This window comes from Ambystoma mexicanum, chromosome 13, assembly GCF_040938575.1.
Source record: "Ambystoma mexicanum isolate Mex_15411 chromosome 13, UKY_AmexF1_1, whole genome shotgun sequence".
Lineage (NCBI taxonomy): Eukaryota > Metazoa > Chordata > Amphibia > Caudata > Ambystomatidae > Ambystoma > Ambystoma mexicanum.
Window position 1 is genome coordinate 810017682 of NC_090938.1, and position 25618 is coordinate 810043299.

The 25618-nt window shown below is 51.6% G+C and overlaps 1 protein-coding gene across 1 annotated transcript in view; it reads left to right on the plus strand.

The window, feature by feature from the left end:
* Nucleotides 1-18312: 18312 nt before the first annotated feature.
* LOC138522045 (major histocompatibility complex class I-related gene protein-like) overlaps nucleotides 18313-25618 on the plus strand; it is a 1849186-nt gene continuing 1841880 nt past the window's right edge. The window contains exons 1-2 of the mRNA XM_069635271.1: nucleotides 18313-18476; nucleotides 18564-18827. Coding sequence (XP_069491372.1) covers nucleotides 18413-18476; nucleotides 18564-18827 — 328 coding nt within the window. The 5' untranslated portion in view covers nucleotides 18313-18412. The remainder of the gene's footprint in view (nucleotides 18477-18563; nucleotides 18828-25618) is intronic.

The following is a 25618-nucleotide window of genomic DNA, read 5'->3' on the forward strand; positions in this document are numbered from 1 at the left end:
TGATCAAGGCGAGGGGCCCCCTCACGGGATGTCCAAAGAGCAACTCAAAGGGGCTGAAACCAACACCCTCTTGAGGTACCTCTCTGTAAGCAAACAGCAGGCATGGCAGGGGCTCTTCCAAAGCACCTATCATGCCCTTGAGAGTTTTATTAAATCTCTCAACCAGACCACTGGTCTGGGGGTGGTAAGAGGTGGAGAACTTATAGGTTACTCCGCACTCTTTCCACATGATCTTCATGTAACTAGACATGAAGTTGGATCCTCTGTCAGAGACACCCTCCTTGGGGAATCCAACATGGGTGAAAATGCCCAGGAGAGCCCTAACAACCACCTTGGCCGTTACAGTCCGAAGGGGTATAGCCTCAGGGTACCTGGTGGCATGATCTACCAAAACCAGGATGAACCGACGTCCACCTGAAGTGGGAGGGTCCAGAGGACCGACAATGTCGATGCCCACCCTCTCAAATGGTGTGCCAACCACTGGCAATGGCTGCAGTGGGGCGATGACACTGCCTCCAGTCTTGCCAGACAACTGACAAGTGGGGCAGGTCCTGCAGTGGGACTCCACTTCTACTCCCATCCGAGGCCAGTAGAAATGGGCAGAGAGCCTCTGCTTAGTCTTCTTGGTACCAAGATGACCAGCTAAGGGCACCTCATGCGCCAACTGCAACTGCAGTAGGAAGGGCCTGTAAACCTGGGGTACCACCAACCTCTTGAGGGCACCAGGTTCAGGCTTAGTGGGCTCACTAACAAGGAGCTCACCCTTCCAATAAATCCGGAATGTCCTAGGCACTTCTCCTTGTGCCTGGGACAGGGCCTGTTTCCTCAGACCCTCGAGAGAGTGGCACTGTCTCTGTCCTTTACAGAATTCTGCCCGGGAGGGTCCCCCTTCAGCTATCAAGCATTGAAGATCGGGATGATCCTCCGGGTTGAGAACCTCTCCCACCCGAGAGTCTTCTGGCTCTTCTCCCACAGGAGTTGAGACAGGGTTTACCACTGGACCCAGCCCGTCCGGAGCATGGATCCCAATGGGTGCTGTAGGAACAGCAGGAAGAGAAGGAGCTCCCTCCACAGAGGTGGCCTTCTTGCTCTTCCTTCGTCTTGCCTTAGGCTGCACCTTTGGCTCGGGTACCTGACTCACAGCCAGACCCGGTGTCACCTGTGACCTATTGACCGCAGCAGCAGTCATGGGAAGACCATCCGAGATCAATCCCAACTCGACTAGATCATTACCTAACAGAATGTTAGCAGGGACATTTTCCTGAACCAGGACAGGAAGCTTTGCTGTCTTGTCTCCAATCAGGAGTGTGACTAAGGCTACAAGCGATAATTTGGGAGGCCCACCAGCTAACCTGGTGGTTCTCAGAGGAGCACCTACATAGTCCTCTGGCTTGAGCAGGGTCCTGTCCACCACTGTCATGCTTGCCCCAGTGTCTCTCAAACCAGTAGAAGGCTGGCCATTCAAGAGGACACTTCTCAAAAACCTACGGGTGTTCTGCGGGATAGTCGCCAGTACTTCTGCGTACTGGTCCCATGCCCCAAGGGACACTAAGGAAATCTCTACGGGAGCACCAAAGGTGATTCCTGTAGAGGAGGGGAGGACAGTGGCCTCCACCTCAGACACGGGGTAAGGGCAGGTCAGGCTGACAGCCTGTACTCCAAGTGCCTTACCTTTACACTTGGAGTCACCCCTCTTGTGATCCAGAGCCCCACAATCCCAACAAGTGCCGGGAGTGCGGGGTACGGTACTGGAACCACCGGGAGCCTGCTTTGCAGCAGGTAGACCACTACTCTTATTCCCACCCACAGATGACTTATCCCCACTAGATTTTTGGGTCTTCGGAGAGGAGGGTTTAGGTTTACCCGACTGTGACTGCTTTTGGGACTCCTCAGCTTTCTGAGAGGCCCCCTTTTCTTTGTTCTTGTACTTCCCACTGGAGTCCTTAGGGGACACCCGGTGGGAGACCCACTTGTCAGCCAGCCTAGCCAGCTTAAAGGGATCCAAAATGTTCTGGTCAGCAACATACTGACGCAGCTCCGGTGAACAGGCTTCAGAAAAATGCTCAAAAAACAACAGATGGGACAATTCAACAAAAGTTTTCACCTTGTAACCATCAATCAACCCCATCATGTTCATGTGTGCAGCACTCACCCAGTCAACCCAAGACACATTCTCTCTTTTCTTAAAATCCCTGAACCTTTTAAGGTATTGGGTAGGTGTCTTGCCAAACTTGGCAATCAAAGCAGACTTCATACACTCATTCTGACCCCTGTCTTCCACACTCAGCTTTAGAATACAGTCATACCCAGTCTGAGGCACTCTGCTTAACAAACACTTAGCCCAATCTCTCTTATCAACATCATGAATTGCACAAGCCATTTCAAACACTTCAATCCATTGGAGGATATCAGAACCCTCCACAAACACACCAACCAAATCTTTCATAAATTTAGTTGCTGGGGACCTGACACTCTCACTGGGTTTCGCTGAAGTCTCCACTCTAGCTTTCTCTAGCTGGATTCTCTGACATTTAGTGCCCTTGTCTTTGAGCTCAAGATCCCTATTCTTGAGTTCCACTTGCTGTGCCAGCTCCTCTTTCTTAAGCTCAGCTTCTATCTCCAACTTGTGGTATTCAAAGGCCAATTTCATCCTTAATAACTCAAGTTCTATAGACTTGCTGGGGTTCGGATCAGAGGCAGCAGGAATGGTGGCATTCCCAGAAACAGATTCAGCAGAAACCCCAGGGGCAGAGTCCTCATTGGTTGCATTCCCCCCTCATCAAGAGTTTCACCATCAGTCTGGTAGTCCACCAGGGCAGCTATCAGCTCAGCCCTAGACTTATCCACAAAGTCTAACTCCCTGGCTTCACAAGCACTCTGGAGAGCCTCTAAGCTCATCCTAGTCAATTTACCATTTGCAATAGACTCCATTGCTTGTAATGCAGTTATTTTGTACACAACCAAACCTTAATTTAATAAAGTTCAGATATTTCGTAAGTGGCACGGTTATACACTGATTCTTAAAACCATAAGCATCCCACCCCTGCCACCAGTGTAAAGACTGGAGGGGGGTGTCTGTACTTCCGCTCTCTATATGGTAGAGGAGAGGTACAGAGGACCCCAGCCAAGCTTCTCTATTATTGGTAAGGTAGTCGAGCAATCAAGGCCTGGCTTCTCAGGAGGTGATGCAGGCTGGTTCTTAAGTACAGGGTAGTCCCCGAACCCCCACAAAGGAATGTCCGCACACTGTATTACTGAAAACACAGTCTTTATATAATTAATATTCAAAGGTATGTACACGATCACAATAACGCACTTTGTACTCGGAAATCAACAATGATAAATATATACAATTCTAAAGTGGTACCACCAATGTTATCGAATCTCATTAAAGTGCATCAACTGTACGGTTAAAATGTCACACAGATCAATAACGCAGAAACCAGCAATAGAGATAGGAAGGAACGTAAAATGGTTGAAACAATAGGCAGAATACTGGCCCCTACCGATAGACACAGTTCTGTGTGGAGATCCCCCCACCTGGGCAACCTGTAAAATAAAGATATCTAGCACAAGCTCAGTCCATATATTGTTCAATAGCCTTATTTCCTCCTATAAATGTTTTACCCCCCCTATGTACCTGGTGGAGTAGAATTCTTCGAAGACGCGTTGACGGATCCTTCTTGAGTGACTCCCTTTAAAGCAGGAGCCACGGATCGTCGATAGGTGTCGAAGATGATGAACTTGGCGTCGACGGCGGCGATGAGAAGTTCAAGGGTGCCGAGACCCCGATGTCGATCCAGGCGGTGCTCATCAGTGACGTCCTGCGAGGATGAGGTGTGCGGGGCACCTCGGTGATGGATTGTTCAAGACCGCAAAGAGTTTCAGAAGAATTGTGGCCCAACAAGGGCGTCAAGTCGTCGAAGTCTTTGTGGCCTTCAGGTAGCGGGAAACCCACCAGCAGATTCTCCTCGGCGCGTTGGTCATCCTCGACTTTTTCCGGCGGGACAAAGCGGTCGACGTTGCGGACAAGGGAGCCCTTGGATTCAAATGTTCTTAGGCAAAGGAGCAGGAGGCTCTGGTTGTCGGCGGCACAGCGTCAAGTGTTCCCCACGGCTCGGCAACACAACTTCGACGGGCCTCCAGCGGTTACACAAACCTGCGAACTCTGGTCGACGGCAATAGACTTCGACAGCGGCGAAGTCCGGGTGCTTTGCTTCGTTCTCCTCAGCGGTCTCGGGTCGGCAGCCTTTCGAGGGTCTGACTTTCAGGGATCTTCGGCGAAGGTTAGCGGTACTCGATGGTCCCTCGGAGCACGGGAAGAGGGCGCCTTACCAGGTCCTCTCTCGGATCAGTCTTCGACGAATTTGGCAGCTTTCAGATCAGGTCGAAGCAAATGCAACAGCAAGTCTTTGTCTTCCAGCTAGGCATCGAGGATCTGCAGTTCCAGTTACTCTTCAAGTGTAGACACAGCTTCTGAACGCTTCTGAACGCTTTCCAGTGGTGAGAGGTCCCCAGATATACTATCTTGTCTCTCATCCACACTGCTGGGTCACTCTCAGCAGCCAATCATACAGAAGGGCATTCATGCAGTCAGTCAGCCAATCAGGCATACAGTGCATTCAGGCCACCCTCCTCCCTCTCAGACACTCACAACAAGAAATGTGGATTGGGACAAGTTCTCAGCCATTCAACACTACACACTGCATTCAGGCCAGTTTCGGGCAGGGCTGTCTCAGTCTTTGTCTCTCATACCAGAAACCAGACAGCCACAACAAGAAGTGCATATTGGTCACACACTCCATTCACCCAGGTCCCACCCACAAGAGGTACCCACAACATACAGTCACTGGGAAGGCTCCAGTCAGTCTGGACTGGACTTCACAACAACACCATAAATGGAACTTCCACCCAACAGCCAGTCAGGGGGAAGGGACAGAGACAGGGCTTCCCAGGACTTTGGGAAAACAAGGTAATAGGCAATAGAAAGCAAGAGGCCACACGGGCCATCTTGTTTTCCATCAGGAATCAACTGATTCCAATGGCTGGGCCGGGGTATCCCCAAAATGGAGGATACTCAGCGCACCGTCAAAGTCAGCATGGAGCTGCCACCAGCCCATACCCTGCTCGGTGGGCCACCCACAGGTGCCCAAAAACATACACTAGGGGCACAGGGTTGTACCCCCACCCACGGGTGCTGTAAGGGTATCCCACGGGTCTGTTCACCAAACCAAAAGAGAGAGAGCTGCACCGCCAGGAGTCCCACGTGAACTCCTGCGTGGAAAATATGACAGAACACACGATAAAAAGGCAGTAAAGGACAAGGATACGGAGGCCCTGTCCCTCCGATGCATTTCCAGCATCACAATGGGAAAATCCCATAGGGAAATATTTGCGGTTGAATATTTATGGTAGGAACCACTGCCACCAGCCAGAAACTTTAGAGAGAGGGACTTTAAGGTACCCCCTCGAAAATGAACATAGGGGAAAAACTATTAACCCCTTCCAGTACCACCATAGTAAGATGGGTTGTACTGGTTAAGTTCATAAAAATGGACTAGTAAAGTCAATGGGGACTTTACATGCCCTGGGAGACAGTAGACAGTCCCAGGGCATGGAGTCTATGTTTGGGGGTCGGTACTAAGCCCCTGTGTCACTGCACTGAGGGTGCTGTGTAACACATGTGAATAAAAATGGTTCCTATGGGGGAGAGAAGATCCCATAGGCATTAAACACAAAAATAGCCGAGAACACACATAGCAGAAATGCCTAAGAGTGGGAAAAAGAGTTTCTCTCTTAGCAGGTAAAAAGAAACAAACCCTTCAAATCCAGCAAAGCCACTGGGGGACTCTATAGGTAAGGGAAATTAGCCATAGTATGAGAATTCTCCCCATCAATGGGCTTCCTGCAGTTTCCCGGGGAGCTGTGATGTACAGCTCTATTGCCTGAAACAGGCTTCCTGCCGTCTCCCAGGGAACTTTATTGCCTGATACGGGCTTCCTGCAGTCTCCCGGGGAGCTGTGATGTACAGCTCTATTGTCTGATATGGGCTTCCTACAGTCTCCCAGGGAGCTGTGATGTACAGCTCTATTGTCTGATATGGGCTTCCTGCAGTCTCCCAGGGAGCTGTGATGTACAGCTCTATTGTCTGATATGGGCTTCCTGCAGTCTCCCAGGGAGCTGTGATGTACAGCTCTATTGTCTGATACGGGCTTCCTGCAGTCTCCCAGGGAACTCTATTGCCTGATACGAGCTTCCTGCAGTCTCCCAGGGAACTCCATTGCCTGATACGGGCTTCCTGCAGTCTCCCGGGGAGCTGTGATGTACAGCTCTACGGTCTGATTTGGGCTGCCCTGTAGACGGCAATTCATGGATGATGAGTCACGGGGCAGATTACCCTTCATGACCCTTTCATGTGCAACTTGCTAATGTTAGGGCTATTCATTCCGATGGCCCATGTGCAAAGTCCAGACACCTGGTCCCAGCACCTAGTCCCACACCTGGTCCCAGCAGCTAGTCCCACACCTGGTCCCAGTAGCTAGTCCCAGCAGCTAGTCCCACACCTGGTCCCACCAGCTAGTCCCACCAGCTAGTCCCACACCTGGTCCCACCAGCTAGTCCCAGACCTGCTACCACCAGCTAGTCCCACCAGCTAGTCCCACACCTGGTCCGACCAACTAGTCCCACACCTGGTCTCACCAGCTAGTCCCAGCAGGTGGTCCCACACCTGCTCCCAGCAGTTAGTCCCACTCCTGGTCCCACCAGCTAGTCCCACACCTGGTCTCACCAGCTAGTCCCACCAGCTAGTCCCACACCTGGTCCCAGCAGCTAGTCCCACTCCTGGTCCCACCAGCTAGTCCCACACCTGGTCTCACCAGCTAGTCCCACCAGCTAGTCCCACACCTGGTCCCACCAGCTAATCCCACACCTGGTCCCACCAGCTAGTCCCACACCTGGTCTCACCAGCTAGTCCCACCAGCTAGTCCCACACCTGGTCCCATCAGCTAGTCCCACACCTGGTCCCAACAGCTAGTCCCACACCTGGTCTCACCAGCTGATCCCACCAGCTAGTCCCACACCTAGTCCCACCAGCCCACCAGCTAGTCCCACACCTGGTTCCACCAGCTAGTCCCACACCTGGTCCCACCAGCTAGTCCCACACCTGGTTCCACCAGCTAGTCCAACTAGCTAGTCCCACACCTGCTCCCAACAGCTAGTCCCACACCTGGTTCCACCAGTTAGTCCCACACCTGGTCCAAGCAGCTAGTCCCACCAGCTAGTCCCACACCTGGTCCCACCAGCTAGTCCCACACCTGGTCCCACCAGCTGGTTGATGTATTTGTGAAAGAAAAGGTAAACTGCTTACTTAAAGAAATGTACAAAGGTGCTGCTTGTTTGAAAGCAAAGAAGTACTTTTTTGCAAAACGGCACATTTTATTTATACCTATATGATATGATATGATATGGCATTTATAACGTGCGCCTATACACAAGTGTACACAACAATATAGTGGATGCCTGTTTTCAATAATGCAAAACGCAACCTCTGCTTATTAATAATACAACCAACCCACGGCAGACCTCAGACACGTGAAGTTCTAGTGTCACGTGTGCAGAGGGCATTCAAGCCTCCTTTGTTCTGCCTGAAATGGTGAATGAAAAGCAAGAGTATGAATGCTAGAATGCAGAGAAACACTCGGCGCAGGGTGAACCACTCACACCTGACTGACATGGAGGCAGGGAACATACATCCCTGCTTCACAGCCACCAGGGAACATACATCCCTGCTTCACAGCCACCAGAGGAAGGAGGTCACACCTGACTGACATGGAGGCAGGGAACATACATCTCTGCTTCACAGCCACCAGAGGAAGGAGGTCACACCTGACTGACATGGAGGCAGGGAACATACATCCCCGCTCCACAGCCACCAGAGGAAGGAGGTCACACCTGACTGACATGGAGGCAGGGAACATACATCCCTGCTTCACAGCCACCAGGGAACATACATCCCTGCTTCACAGCCACCAGAGGAAGGAGGTCACACCTGACTGACATGGAGGCAGGGAACATACATCCCTGCTTCACAGCCACCAGGGAACATACATCCCTGCTTCACAGCCACCAGAGGAAGGAGGTCACACCTGACTGACATGGAGGCAGGGAACATACATCCCTGCTCCACAGCCACCAGAGGAAGGAGGTCACACCTGACTGACATGGAGGCAGGGAACATACATCCCTGCTTCACAGCCACCAGGGAACATACATCCCTGCTTCACAGCCACCAGAGGAAGGAGGTCACACCTGACTGACATGGAGGCAGGGAACATACATCTCTGCTTCACAGCCACCAGAGGAAGGAGGTCACACCTGACTGACATGGAGGCAGGGAACATACATCCCTGCTCCACAGCCACCAGAGGAAGGAGGTCACACCTGACTGACATGGAGGCAGGGAACATACATCCCTGCTTCACAGCCACCAGGGAACATACATCCCTGCTTCACAGCCACCAGAGGAAGGAGGTCACACCTGACTGACATGGAGGCAGGGAACATACATCCCTGCTTCACAGCCACCAGGGAACATACATCCCTGCTTCACAGCCACCAGAGGAAGGAGGTCACACCTGACTGACATGGAGGCAGGGAACATACATCCCTGCTCCACAGCCACCAGAGGAAGGAGGTCACACCTGACTGACATGGAGGCAGGGAACATACATCCCTGCTTCACAGCCACCAGGGAACATACATCCCTGCTTCACAGCCACCAGAGGAAGGAGGTCACACCTGACTGACATGGAGGCAGGGAACATACATCCCTGCTCCACAGCCACCAGAGGAAGGAGGTCACACCTGACTGACATGGAGGCAGGGAACATACATCCCTGCTTCACAGCCACCAGGGAACATACATCCCTGCTTCACAGCCACCAGAGGAAGGAGGTCACACCTGACTGACATGGAGGCAGGGAACATACATCTCTGCTTCACAGCCACCAGAGGAATGAGGTCACACCTGACTGACATGGAGGCAGGGAACATACATCCCTGCTTCACAGCCACCAGAGGAATGAGGTCACACCTGACTGACATGGAGGCAGGGAACATACATCCCTGCTTCACAGCCACCAGGGAACATACATCCCTGCTTCACAGCCACCAGAGGAAGGAGGTCACACCTGACTGACATGGAGGCAGGGAACATACATCCCTGCTCCACAGCCACCAGAGGAAGGAGGTCACACCTGACTGACATGGAGGCAGGGAACATACATCCCTGCTTCACAGCCACCAGGGAACATACATCCCTGCTTCACAGCCACCAGAGGAAGGAGGTCACACCTGACTGACATGGAGGCAGGGAACATACATCCCTGCTTCACAGCCACCAGAGGAATGAGGTCACACCTGACTGACATGGAGGCAGGGAACATACATCCCTGCTTCACAGCCACCAGGGAACATACATCCCTGCTTCACAGCCACCAGAGGAAGGAGGTCACACCTGACTGACATGGAGGCAGGGAACATACATCCCTGCTCCACAGCCACCAGAGGAAGGAGGTCACACCTGACTGACATGGAGGCAGGGAACATACATCCCTGCTTCACAGCCACCAGGGAACATACATCCCTGCTTCACAGCCACCAGAGGAAGGAGGTCACACCTGACTGACATGGAGGCAGGGAACATACATCTCTGCTTCACAGCCACCAGAGGAAGGAGGTCACACCTGACTGACATGGAGGCAGGGAACATACATCTCTGCTTCACAGCCACCAGAGGAAGGAGGTCACACCTGACTGACATGGAGGCAGGGAACATACATCTCTGCTTCACAGCCACCAGAGGAAGGAGGTCACACCTGACTGACATGGAGGCAGGGAACATACATCTCTGCTTCACAGCCACCAGAGGAAGGAGGTCACACCTGACTGACATGGAGGCAGGGAACATACATCTCTGCTTCACAGCCACCAGAGGAAGGAGGTCACACCTGACTGACATGGAGGCAGGGAACATACATCCCTGCTCCACAGCCACCAGAGGAAGGAGGTCACACCTGACTGACATGGAGGCAGGGAACATACATCCCTGCTCCACAGCCACCAGAGGAAGGAGGTCACACCTGACTGAGATGGAGGCAGGGAACATACATCCCTGCATCACAGCCACCAGAGGAAGGAGGTCACACCTGACTGACATGGAGGCAGGGAACATACATCCCTGCTTCACAGCCACCAGAGGAAGGAGGTCACACCTGACTGACATGGAGGCAGGGAACATACATCCCTGCTTCACAGCCACCAGAGGAAGGAGGTCACACCTGACTGACATGGAGGCAGGGAACATACATCTCTGCTTCACAACCACCAGAGGAAGGAGGCCGTGGTGTGGAAGGAGGTGACTAGTGGTCCGTGTTTGCCAATCTGCGTTTGCTTTGCAGTGCACACATTTGGGAAAAGCTGGACCACAAGTCCCAGAATTACACCTGAAGTTGAATGAACAGCCAGGGCTGGATGGGAGGTGTCAGACATGCTATGCAAACACTTCTCTATATTGAACGTTTTTTGGGAATGCAGCCCCCTCTCAGATCCATCTAGATAACCAATTTCTAGTGAGAGTTGCTGCATTCGTGACCTCCAGGCGTTATCAACCGTCGACTCTGCTGTTTGTAGGTCTGCCTTTCCACCGGGAAAAAGTAAACTTCATTACTCAGACTCGCCAGGATTTTCTGGGATTAAATTGAACATTTTACGACATTAAATGGCAAAGTTTGTTTTTCAAATTTGTATTTGTTACAATATTTGTGATTAGCATTTTTGTATTGATGGGAGTGTGCTAGAGAACTAGATTGCAAAAGAGGTTGTCTGTGTGTGAAGCTGCAAAAAAGGCAGATTGTCATTATTTGCACCTTTTGTGTTTCAAGCTAATAGAGTCCCAGATGTCCCAGGCTTGACTGAACAGAGTTTGTTTTGCTCTACTTCTATGGTTTATTGTAGGAGCCTATTTTATATTAATAACTGTATATATCGTTATCATTGCTAATGGTGCAAACATCTCCCTTCCATGTTCTCCAATCCCTCAAGCACTGGCGCTCCCCACTCACCAACACCTCTCACACCCACCAGTTCTCCATCATAACTTACACTCCTAAACCACTCACTCTGCCAATCATGTGCATACGTACTTGCTCTGTCACACTGCCAAGCCACTATCACAGTCCCTAGTCCCTGCTGCACTCTCCATCGTGCTCTGAACTCACACCTGACAGTTCCTCCCGCAGTCTACAGTCCTTCACTCTTTCTAACTCCTTCTCCACCTCGCAACTTTCCTCTGAGTCTATCATGCTCTTACCCATCTTTTGTCCCAATCTGCAGCTTGCTCGCTACTTCTGTTGCACGCTCCCTCTTTCACACCCACTGCTCAACCGCTGACCCACCCCTCCCTGCTTTCTGGCCCACCTCTCCCCCTCTGTGCTTTGTGGCCCATCACTCCCCCTAAGCCCACCGTTCCCCCTCTGGCCCACCGTTCCCCCCCTGGCGCACTGCTCCCCCTCTGCCCCACTGCTCCCCCTCTGGCCCACCGTTCTCCCCCTGGCCCACCACTCGCCCTAAGCCCACCGCTCCCCCTCTAGCACACTGCTCGTTCTCTGCTTTCTGAGTCACCGTTCCAACCTCTGGCGCACCGTTCCAACCTCTGGCCCACCACTCCCTGTGCTTTCAGTCCCGCTGCCCCCCCTCTGGCCCACCGTTCCCCCTGTGGCCCACCACTCCCCCTCTGGCCCACTGCTCGTTCTCTGCTTTCTGGCCCACCGTTCCACCGCTTCCCCTTTGTGCTTTCAGTCCCGCTGCTCCCCCTCTGGCCCACCGCTCCCCCTTTGTGCTTTCAGTCCCGCTGCTCCCCCTCTGGCTCACCGCTCCTCGTCTGTCCCACGGATACCCTCATATGGTGACTAGTTTTGGAATTTTTCTTAAACGCTGATTGGTTCTTTTTTGTCAAAAATTTCCATTTTTGCAAAAACTGCTGTCTTTGTGTGTTTTTTAAAAAACGGCTGATTTTGCGGGTGTTTTTGCAAAACCTGATTTTGTGGTACTTTAAATGATTGCGAAATCGTCATAAGCTGGGGGGGGTTCTGATCATGGTGTAAGGACGCACGATATCTATGGTACTGCAATATGATATGCTTAACAAGTGAAACAACAAAGATAACATGGGGAGATTTGTAACAGGCCAGTATCTTTGAAAGGCCAGGAGGAGCGGGGAAAGGTCAGTCTTAAGTCAATAAACCTGGCCCAGCCTCTTATCTCATCTGACAAAAGGAATGCGGTTCTGGGGGAAAATATTTTGCGGTTGGATTTTATGACTGGCCTCTGTGTCCAGAGGCCTGGTAGTCATTGGGAAGAACCATCTTAATGCAGGATTTACTTATGCTAGGTTTTAAACTTCCGTGCCCATATCTAATTAATTTGGTTGGGCAATAGTGGCAAAGTTTCTTAAAAAGTGCAACAGTGCACTTTATAAAATGGTTAAAGAAGCACTCTCGCCCTTTCTCCCTGGGAGAGTCTATTGGAATGTTTGCTTGGTGGGTTAACGTGCCCACAGAAGTGATTTACGTGAAACCTGCAGCTTGAGCTCTGCAGCAGGTTCTTAACCCACTGAGCTATTCCAAGTATTCCGTGACTTTCAATGCTTAAAACAATTCTTAAAGGAATGATTTTACAGCTGATTTTAAAATTAATAACATTTTCAGAAATTAAAAGATCTGGCAAAATGGCCAAGTGGGTTAGTGCGCATCGTGTTGCAATCTTAACAGCCAACAGAGGCGACTCCAGGGAGTGTCAGCCGGTGTCTGCAGGGGAAGCAGGGGCCGGCCGTCAACCATCACCTACGGGGACCAGTAAGGTAGGAGTGGCCTGGATCAGGAGTAGAGCAACTACTCTGCTCCAGATCCTGAGCCACTTACCAAACCCAAAGCAAAGAAGCCGACTGCAATGTATGATGCTTAGACTGCATTGATGGGCCTCTCTCCAACTATACAGGTCTCTCAAATTTAGCAGGGCTCTGTCTCCTAATTGCACTGTATGATATCTAGACTGCATTGATAGGCCTCTCTCCCACTATACAGGTCTCTCAAATTTAGCAGGGCTCTGTCTCCTAATTGCACTGTATGATATCTAGACTGCATTGATAGGCCTCTCTCCCACTATACAGGTCTCTCAAATTTAGCAGGGCTCTGTCTCCTAATTGCACTGTATGATATCTAGACTGCATTGATAGGCCTCTCTCCCACTATACAGGTCTCTCAAATTTAGCAGGGTTCTGTCTCCTAATTGCACTGTATGATATCTAGACTGCACTGATAGGCCTCTCTCCCACTATACAGGTCTCTCAAATTTAGCAGGGCTCTGTCTCCTAATTGCACTGTATGATATCTAGACTGCATTGATAGGCCTCTCTCCCACTATACAGGTCTCTCAAATTTAGCAGGGCTCTGTCTCCTAATTGCACTGTATGATATCTAGACTGCACTGATAGGCCTCCCTCCCACTATACAGGTCTCTCAAATAATCTAACCGCGCTTAGTTCATGACCCACTAATCCCGAAAACCCGCCACTACCTAACTCAACTAAATTCCATACCCACAGACCACTAACACCCTAACCCCCCACACCCCTCGACAGTTTACCCTTAGGAAACACCCCCCACCCACCGACAGAAAGCAACACTGAGCCAGAGAACACCCCAGCGTACCCAGAGAAGGAAACCGAGGTCACGGCGACCGCACAACACAGCATAGAGGACCAACTACCCACTACGCCTGCATCTAGACTGGAAAATGGCCAGTACCAGAAAAGGACGCTGAGAAAGAGAACAAGACCGAGCAACAAGAGAGGCAAACACACAACACCGACAGAACCCACAAGAAACAGCCCCATTGCAAGAAAACACGCCTAAAGCAGACACAACCGGAACAAAATCCACAAGAGAAAAATCCCTATACCTCACACCTTACCTCGCAACAACTACGGTACACCGACACCCCAACACGGAAACCTCGAAACATGCAAAGAATTTCCTGACAGATGCCGGAAAAAGACGGGGGCAATCAACAAGAGAATGGGAAGGCTCCGACCCCGTTACCCCTTACATTACAAGAACATAGGGACAACACCAATTCCCACCACGCCCTGCACAACACGGCGAAGTACCAACAACCAGCAACGCCACTCCCCACCCAACAATCGAACCCAAAGAAGAAACCACTGCTGATCTTCATCCGAGTAGCATCACAGCAGAAACGCCAAGATTAATCAGCCCTGTTATCAATTTACTAGACCGCTTCAATGAAGAAGCAGCTGTCGCCGTTCTTCATCCTAGCAACATCAATGCAGAAACTCCACGAACATACAATTACAGAATCGAACAACATATAACCTCAAAACAGAACCTCAGCCAGAGAATCCACTTAACCTAATAAACGCAAGGTCAATGGCCAAACACTCAACGGAAATATACGACCTGCTGTCAGAAGGAGGCATAGACATCCTATTTGTAACCGAAACATGGCTAGACGACAACTACAAGATCACCCTCAACAACTGCCTGCCGGAAGACTTCAAATGCATCCAAACAAACAGGAAATCCAAAAGAGGGGGGGGACTAGTGATCATCCACAAGGAACAACTGACCATCAAAATGGAAGACCCACTAAACATCGACAAATGCGAATCCCTAATACTACGACTTTCAGTAAACCACAAAACCAACCTGAAATTCATACTGATATACAGACCACCAACCTACGATGTGACTTTCATAGACGCCTTCACGGAAGCAATCACTACCCTAGCCATCAAGCACGACCATCTGATCATCCTTGGAGATTTCAACATTTGGTTCGACGAAGAAATCACAACCACACAAAAATCATTAACCGCCCAACTAGCAACCATGAACCTGCAACAACTAGTCAAAGGAGCAACCCACTCAACAGGGCACACACTTGACGCAATTTTCGTCAACAAGGATCTCATCACCACGGCACCCCCAATTCAAACACTTTGGAGCGACCACCTAATTATTCCGTTCATAATCACAACGGCCGCTCCGACGAAAAAGGAACAAGAAAAACAACCCATCGTGATGGAAAGAAACTGGAGAACCATAAAAAACTCCAACCTAACCGAGCTCCTAGAACTAAGCAAACCACAAGCATCAACAATGGAAGAAGCAGACCTAGACAAAAAAGTTGCCCTACTTCATACCTGGATCACAACAACCCTTGACGACATCGCCAAAGAAAAGCCTTTCACCCCATCACGCAAGAAAACATCAGCAAAATGGTTCACCCCACTACTCAACGCCATGAAAAGGAAAAACCGAAAACTAGAAGCTGAATGGAGGACCAACAACACCACTGCAAACAAAATGAAATTCCTACAACAGATCCGCGCATATAAAAAGGAAATACAAAAAGCAAACAGGAAACATTACGACAACCGAATCACCAGAGCACCAAATGCTCAAAAAGAACTATTCAAAATCATAAACGAAATAAAAAACCCGCCGGCCTGCAACAACATGCCAATCCCATCGACGAAACTCTGCGAGGACCTCGGAGACCACTTCAAAAACAAAATAACCTCCATCCAACACACCATACGAAACAATCCGAGCGTCCACAACTCAAACCCCACCGACACAGACGAGGAACACACAAACAAGCTACGAAACTTCCCAGAAATATCAGTTGAGGCTTTCGTCAAACTGGTAAACCGAAGCAACAAATCAGGCTCTCCTGAAGACCCTTGCCCTCCGGACATATACAAAACAATTCTCAAACAAGGAACCCCCATGGAATACCACAGGAATCTCCTCAACCTCTCAATCTCAACAGGCAAAGTACAGCAGGCTTTCAAAACGGCTTACATCAAGCCACTACTTAAAGACTCAACAGGAAACGTTGAGGACCCATCTAACTACAGACCCATCTCCAACATACCCTACACAGCCAAACTGCTAGAAACGTACGTCTACCAAATAACCCAAGAATTCATAGAAGAGCACTGCCTACTAGACCAGGCACAAGTTGGCTTTAGACCCATGAGAGGAACAGAATCGGCTCTCCTCTCAATATGGGACGACCTAAAAACAAACGCAGACTCAAACAACAGCACCACCCTGATTCTCCTTGACCTGTCTGCAGCCTTCGACACCGTCAACCACGCCATCCTCATAAAGAGATTAGAAGGACTAGGGATAACGGACACTGCCCTACTATGGATCAAATCCTTCCTAACAAACAAAACAGAAACAATATGGATGAAACCTTGTAAATCCAAACCCAGAGTCTCCACGTGCGGAGTACCACAAGGATCATCCTTCTCCCCACTTCTATTCAACATCTACATGTACCTATTAATCAAACTCATCAAAAAACACGGCCTCACATGCTACAACTACGCCGACGATACGCAAATAATCTTCAACATACAAGACACCCGAGAAGAAAGCACCCCACTAGAGAATTGCCTTTGAGACATATTCAACTGGATGAACCTCAACCATCTCAAAATCAACCCAGGTAAAACAGAGATAATGATTGTTTCAAAAAAGGGAGGAGACATCAACTACATCCCATGGCCAAGAGAGCTCGGCACCACACCAGAACCTTCATCTACGGTAAAAAACCTGGGGGTCCTGATGGATAACAACCTCACCCTGGAGCCACAAGTAAACTCAGTAATCAAGAAATGTTTCTTCCTCCTGCGAGCAGCAAAAAGGATCCTACCGTTCCTGTCGTTCACCAACAAAACACTTACCATCATCGTTCTGATCATGTCCAGAGTAGACTATGCCAATAGCTTATACATGGGCATGCCCGAACGACTTCTAAAAAAATTGCAACGCATACAAAATGCAGCAGCCAGACTCCTCCTCAAGCTACCCAGAAGAGAACACATCACACCCGCGCTAAAAATACTACACTGGCTACCGCTGAAACAGCGAATAAAGTTCAAAGCCATGTGCATCACGCACAGAGCAATACACAAACAAGGCGCAGAATTCCTAAACACAAAACTGCGCCTACATCAACCGACAAGAACACTAAAATCAAGCGCAGACATACGCCTGGAACCAAAACCCTACAACAGGAAAAAATTCAGAGGATCGTCTTTCTCTCACCAGGCACCCAAAACTTGGAACGACCTACCTAAGAATATACGGAATACAACAAACCACCTAGCATTCAGGAAACTCCTCAAATCATGGCTCTTCAAAGCGTAACCACCACGGAGACGCACCGGAATGCCCATACACTAAAACAATGATGAAAATAACCCCAACTTCGGCCACTCTCAAATTGAACAAACGCTCAAGCCAAAGAACCAACCACTCGACAGAGAATAAGACATCATGGAAGACAGCCGCAAAGGAAGGCTACAGAGAGTGACCACCTAACTAGACCCAGACGAAACCTAGACCTACACTCTCCCGTTCTTACGCACCGGACGAACACAGCCAGACTGGCAGACGCATCTAGATAGACGTTGGCCTGCGTCGCATGTGGATAGGACTGTTCGAAGGATAACACGCCCGCGCCTAGGAAACGTGAATGCTAGCTTATGCCACAATCAAAGCCGTGAACACCAACCTGCGTGGCGTTCGGATGGAGTTGTGAACGCTAGCTTGCCCACTCCTGGACCGATCTCTAAACACTAGCCTGCGCCGCGACCAGATAAAAGTGTGAATGTTGGCATGATCACACCAGTATGGAGCCCCAATCATTGGCCTGCGCTGCGCCTAGATGGGAATGCGAGGGCCAACAAGTGCCACTCTCCCCAGAACCGCGAGTACTAGCATTGGTAAAGGTCAGGTAACCAATAAGCTCAAACTCCGCATACTTATCTCACTCAAAAACTCACACAACCATCTCTCACACAACAAACCGCACGCACTTCACAAGTAAGTGTGTGTGTGTGCGTGTGTGTGCGTGCGCGTTACGGCGTCCCAATGGTTTATACTGCACTCCCACCTCTGGGATAGGGCTAAGCAGCGTCTAAAACAACCTCTTTCACTTTCATTTCTCTCTCTGGCACAGGCTCCACCTGGAGACTGGTGACGCGTTTCGACTCTGCGTTCTGATTGGTATAGGCGGCCCCTGTGCAGGGCTGGGGTGAGACTGAGTGAGACTGAGTGAGGGGGTGCTGGGGAGGCACTGCCTGGAGACTGGTGACGCGGCGGGACTCTGCGTTCTGATTGGTGCAGGCGGCCCCAGTGCAGGGCTGGGGTGAGGCTAAGTGAGTTCAGAACTCCCGGGACAGCGAGTGCTGAGGACTCAAGGGGCTGTAACTGCCCACCACCCAGGACATTATAAAGCGTGCCGGGGTCTCCGCATGGATGTACTGTACAACCGGTTCCTGCTCCTGGGGGCGCTCTGGCTGCAGCCTTCGCAGGCAGGTGAGTGACTTGGGAAGGGGGCGGGGGATGGGGCTTGCACCCGGAAATCCTCGCTCTCTGACCCCCCCCTGTGTCTTTCTCCCCCAGGTTCGCACTCTCTCCTCTACTTCCTCTCGTCCCTGTCGGAGGAGGTCCCCGGGGTCCCCCGCTTCTCCATAGTGGGGTTCGTGGATGACGTCCCCATCGAGGGGTACAGCAGCGACACCCGCAGGATGGAGCCCCGGGCCCCCTGGGTGAAGAAGGCCGTGGACCCCCAGTACTGGGAGAAGGAGACGGAGATCTCCAGAGGATGGGAGACCCTCATGAAGAACAAAGTGCTGATCGCGATGGACCGAGCCAACCAAACCCGGGGTGAGTGATGCAGAGCACGCATAGGCCCGGGTGAGTGATGGGGAGCAGGCACAGGACAGGGGTGAGTGATGGGAGCACGCACAGACCTGGGGTGAGTGATTGGGGAGCACGCAGAGACCCGGGGTGAGTGATGGCAAATCACGCTCAGGCCTGGGGTGAGTGATGCAGAGTATGCACAGACCTGGGGTGAGTGATAGAGGAGCACGCACAGACCCGGGTGAGTGATGGGGGAGCACGCAGAGACCCGGGTGAGTGAAGCGGGAGCATGCAGAGACCCGAGGTGGGTGATAGCAAAGCACGCACAAGACACAGGTGAGTGGTTGCAAAGCACGCACAGGACAGGGGTGAGTGATGCAAAGCAGGCACAGGACATCGGTGAGTGAATGCAAAGCACGCACAGGACAGGAGTGAGTCATTGCAAAGCACACACAAAACCGTGGTGAGTGATAGCCAAGCACGTACCGGACAGGAGTGAGTGATTGCAAAGCACGCACAGGCGGGGCCAGAAGGCGAGTGATAAGTCCCCATACACAAGTTTGGGTGTTATTTTAGGAGGGGGAACAGCTTGCCCCCATTATTCTGAGCTCTCCATTTTTAATATGAAGCTTTATTCCATTGCACCTGGACTCGTGCTTCACTCGCTTCCAGGGCCCCTGCCCCGTAATGAATGAACAGGATAGTGGTGCCTGTCTTCTTGGCCCCCCGGGGGTGCATTGAGCCTCAGGCGCGGACTGCAAAACATCTGAGTGAAGCCAGTCACGAGCGGCTCCAAAAGGCACGGAAAGAAAACGAACCCAGCAGACACTACCGTGGTGAGCGGCAGCCTTGCACTAGGACACTACTGTGGTGAGCGGCAGCCTTGCACCAGGACACTACCGTGGTGAGCGGCAGCCTTGCACCTACTGTGGTGAGCGGCAGCCTTGCACCTACTGTGGTGAGCAGCAGCCTTGCACCAGGAAGAGGGGTCTCTCATCAGAGTTCCAATCCCAGCCAAGAGCGCCAGTAACCACATGGCCTCCCATCCAAGAGCACTAGTAACCTCACAGCCTCACAGCCAAGAGCGCTAGTAACCACACAGCCTCACAGCCAAGAGCGCTAGTAACCACACAGCCTCACAGCCAAGAGCGCTAGTAACCACACAGCCTCACAGCCAAGAGTGCTAGTAACCACACAGCCTCACAGCCAAGAGCACTAGTAACCTCACAGCCAAGAGCACTAGTAACCACACGGCCTCCCAGCCAATAGTGCTAGTAACCACACAGCCTCCCAGCCAAGAGCGCCTGTAACCACATGGCCTCCCATCCAAGAGCACTAGTAACCACACAGCCTCACAGCCAAGAGCGCTAGTAACCACACAGCCTCCCAGCCAAGAGCGCTAGTAACCACACAGCCTCCCAGCCAATAGTGTTAGTAACCACACAGCCTCCCAGCCAAGAGCGCTAGTAACCACACAGCCTCCCAGCCAAGAGTGCTAGTAACAACACAGCCTCCTAACCACACGGCCTCCCAGCCAAGAGCGCTAGTAACCACACGGCCTCCCAACCAAGAGCACTAGTAACCACACGGCCTCCCAGCCAAGAGCGCTAGTAACCACACAGCCTTCCATCCAAGAGCGCTAGTAACCACACGGCCTTCCAGCCAATAGTGCTAGTAACCACACAGCCTCCTAACCACACGGCCTCCCAGCCAAGAGTGCTAGTAACCACATGGCCTCCCAGCCAAGAGTGCTAGTAACCACACAGCCAGCTAGCCAAGAGTGCTAGTAACAACACAGCCCCCTAACCACACGGCCTCCCAGCCAAGAGCGCTAGTAACCACACGGCCTCCCAGCCAAGAGTGCTAGTAACCACATAGCCTCCCAGACAAGAGTGCAAGTAACCACACAGCCTCCTAACCACACGGCCTCCCAGCCAAGAGCGCTAGTAACCACACAGTCTCCCAGCCAAGAGCACTAGTAACCACACAGCCTCCTAGCCAAGAGCGCTAGTAACCACATAGCCTCCCAGACAAGAGTGCAAGTAACCACACAGCCTCCTAACCACACGGCCTCCCAGCCAAGAGTGCTAGTAACCACACAGTCTCCCAGCCAAGAGCACTAGTAACCACACAGCCTCCCAGCCAATAGCGCTAGTAATCACACAGCCTCCTAACCACACGGCCTCCCAGCCAAGAGTGCTACTAACCACACAGCCTCCTAACCACACGGCCTCCCAGCCAAGAGCGCTATTAACCACACGGCCTCCCAGCCAAGAGCGCTAGTAACCACACAGCAGCCTCCCAGCCAAGAGCACTAGTAACCACACGGCCTCCTAACCACACAGCCTCCCAGCCAAGAGCACTAATAACCACACGGCCTCCTAACCACTCAGCTTCCCAGCCAAGAGCGCTAGGAACCGCACGGCCTCCCAGCCAAGAGCGCTAGTAACCACACGGCCTCCCAGCCAAGAGCGGTAGTAACCACACGGCCTCCCAGCCAAGAGCGCTAGTAACCACATGGCCTCGTAGCCAAGAGCGCTAGTAACCACATGGCCTCGCAGCCAAGAACGCTAATAACCACACCGCCTCGCAGCCAAGAACGCTAGTAACCACACGGCCTCCTAACCACATGGCCTCCCAGCCAAGAGCGCTAGTAACCACAGGGACTCCCAGCCAAGAGCACTAGTAACCACAGGGACTCCCAGCCAAGAGCACTGGTAACCACACGGCCCCCTAACCACAGGGACTCCCAGCCAAGAGCGCTAGAAACCACACGGCCTCAAAGCCAAGAGCGCTAGTAACCACACGGCCTCACAGCCAATAGCGCTAGTAACCACACGGCCTCACAGCCAAGAGCGCTAGTAACCACATGGCCTCGCAGCCAAGAACGCTAGTAACCACACAGCCTCGCAGACCTGAACGCTAGTAACCACACGGCCTCCTAACCACAGGGCCTCCCAGCCAAGAGCGCTAGTAACCACAGGGACTCCCAGCCAAGAGCGCTAGTAACCACAGGGACTCCCAGCCAAGAGCACTGGTAACCACACGGCCCCCTAACCACAGGGACTCCCAGCCAAGAGCGCTAGTAACCACAGGGACTCCCAGCCAAGAGCGCTAGTAACCACACAGCCTCACAGCCAAGAGTGCTAGTAACCACACGGCCTCCCAGCCAAGAGTGCTAGTAACCACACGGCCTCCCAGCCAAGAGTGCTAGTAACCACACGGCCTCCCAGCCAAGAGTGCTAGTAACCACACGGCCTCCCAGCCAAGAGTGCTAGTAACCACACGGTGTCTCAACCAAGAGAGCTAGTAACCACACAGCCTCTCAGCCAGGAGCACTAGTAACCACACGGCCTACCGCCCCTTCTAAACCACTACCCCTCCCCCTCCTGAACCACCACCACTACTACTATAACTGCTCCTGCTATCACTCCCCCTCCTGAACCACCACCACTACTACTATAACTGCTCCTGCCCCCACTCCCCCTCCTCCTCCTGAATCACCACCACAACTACTGTTATAACTGCTTCTGCTACCACTCCTCCCCCTCCTCCTCCTGAACCACCACCACTACTATAACTGCTTCAGCTAGCACTCCCCCTCCTCCTCCTGAACCACCACCATTACTACTATAACTGCTCCTGCTCCCACCCCCCCTCCTCCTCCTCCTGAACCACCACCACTACTACTATAACTGCTCCTGCTACCACTCCCCCTCCTCCTGAACCACCACCACTACTACTACTATAACTGCTCCTGCTACCACTCCCCCTCCTCCTGAACCACCACCACTACTACTATAACTGCTCCTGATACCACTCCCCCTCCTCCTCCTGAACCACCACCATTACTACTATAACTGTTCCTGCTCCCACCCCCCCTCCTCCTCCTCCTGAACCACCACCACTACTACTATAACTGCTCCTGCTACCACTCCCCCTCCTCCTGAACCACCACCACTACTACTACTATAACTGCTCCTGCTACCACTCCCCCTCCTCCTGAACCACCACCACCACTACTACTATAACTGTTCCTGCTACCACTCCCCCTCCTCCTGAACCACCACCACTACTACTATAACTGCTCCTACTACCACTCCCCCCTCCTCATCCTGAACCACCACCACCACTACTACTACTACTACTACTATAACTGCTCCTGCTACCACCCCCCCTCCTCCTCCTGAACCACCACCACTACTACTATAACTGCTCCTGCCACCACTCCCCCCTCCTCATCTTGAACCACCACCTCCACTACTACTACTACTATAACTGTTCCTGCTACCACTCCCCCTCCTCCTGAACCACACCACTACTATTACTACTCCTGCTACCACTCCCCCTCCTCCTCCTGAACCACAACTACTATAACTGCTCCTGCTACCACTCCCCTCCTCCTGAACCACCACCATTACTACTATAACTGCTCCTGCTACCACTCCCCCTCCTCATCCTGAACCACCACCACCACCCCCCCTACTATAACTGCTCCTGCTACCACTCCCCCTCATCATCCTGAACCACCACCACAATATAACTGCTCCTGCTACCACTCCCCCTCCTCCTCCTGAACCACCACTAATATAACTGCTCCTGCTCCCACCCCCAGCTCCTCCTCCTGAACCACCACCACAACTACTATTATAACTACTATCGCTCACCCACAAAGGGCTTAACAACACAGCACCCCCCTACATCTCGGCCAGACTGACCAGAAAATCGTCCAGACACCACACTAGGGCTACCAACCACTTCCTGCTTGAAACCCCTAGATTTAGACGATCCAAAGCGGGCGGAGCAAGCTTCCCTGTCAGAGCTGCCCAGGCGTGGAACGCATTGCCTACTGCATTAAGGGCTAACCTACCCTACACCAACTTCAGATGTAAGGTAAAAAACGGGCTCTGGTCCAACGACAACTAATTTGTGCGGTACCTATGGCCATGATACTCCTGAAACCTAGTCTATGACTATTCTGATTTTACCCTCTTACCTTTTTGTACACACCTCTAATACTGTAACATGTTAGTTTTTCATTTCCAACTGCTTGTATGGACATGCATGCACTGTACTGTTATGCTTCTTATCCTGTGTATGTAATCTAAGCTCAAGTAACCTTGTACCTGCTGCGCCCGGCTACCCCTGGGTTTTGTGCGCATAATCTAATAAACAAACAAACAAACATAAACAAATAACTGCTCCTGCTACCACTCCCCCTCCTCCTGAACCACCACTACTACTATAACTGCTCCTGCTACCACTCCCCCTCCTCCTGAACCACCACTACTACTATAACTGCTCCTGCTACCACTCCCCCTCCTCCTGAACCACCACCACCACTACTATAACTGCTCCTGCTACCACTCCCCCTCCTCCTGAACCACCACCACCACTACTATAACTGCTCCTGCTACCACTCCCCCTCCTCCTGAACCACCACCACCACTACTATAACTGCTCCTGCTACCACTCCCCCTCCTCCTGAACCACCACCATTACTACTACAACTGCTCCTGAACCACCACCACTACTACTATAACTGCTCCTGCTACCACTCTCCCCCTCCTCCTCCTACTGCTACTATGTTTATTACCCCTCTCACTATGACCACTTCTCTTCTCACTACTACTCATCCTCTTCTCACAACTGTTACTCCTTCACTACTACTACCCTTCCTCTTACCACTCCTCTTCCTCTCATAACTAATAATCCTCTTTTTACTACCACTACCCATAACATCCTCCCACTAGTGCTGCTGCTCCCCTCATTCCACTACTACTCCTCGCCTGCCACTCCACTACACAATCACTCTCCTTTCAGGCAGTAACATTCACGTCCCATCCACTCCTTAGAATAGCCTCTATCCATCTGCCACATAAACCTGAATATTCACTCTGCAGTACCCTTGCACCCACTTGCCAATCCCTCACTTTTCTCCAATAACTGCCTTCACACTCTGCCGCTTCTGCCTCTTTCTCCTCCTCTGACCTCACTTCCTGTTCCATGTGCCATGCTTAAATATCCCTCCCTCTGCCCTGCTTGACCAGCTTTTCCTACCAAATCTTGATCTATCTTTCTCTCGTGGGAGTTATATGTGAAAGGGGAAGTCTTTGCAAGGGGCTTAAGCCTCGCTTTGAAGGTATTAAATTAAAAAAATAGGGTTGAAGCCCCACACACTTTATCCACAAGGAGCCACCACAGTTTGTCCATGGCGGGTCTGTGAGCTCAGAGTCCCAGTCTGTGTCGGGGTTTCCATGTCGACCATTCTCCCTGGCCAATATAGGCTCTGGAAGATGCCGGCCCCTCTTTCATGTCCCTGGTGGTCTCGGATTGAACACACCTCTGGTGGGGCACCAACTTCTTGGTGGATGCCAATGTGGGTCCTGCAATGCTGCTCTCTTTCCCACCAGGCCTCTGCTGTCAGGTCTTCCTACCCTGTCAAATGTTCCTTCCTCCTGTATTTTTCACATTTTCCTGCAGGTAGGAATTTCTGATGGGTAGGAAAAAAATGACATGACTGTTCACTGGCACTTCTAATTGTTACCAATATAGAGTAATGGTGAGAACGAAAATGTTCCTAAAGTGTAAACGCAATAGCTCCCACAGCCTTTGCTGTGAAGCTGTGCTCATTCCATCATGACTCCATGACCCCTTCGTCATCGAAAGCCCTGTCGGTCTTCTTCACAGGTCGGTAAAACAAAGGCAGTGCCAGCCGCAGCATTTACAGGCGGACGTCCCTCATGCCTGTTCAGACAGACCTCCTGCCGTGCCCCTTTGTCCTTCTCACCTCTGCACTCTGGTCCTCTTGAGAG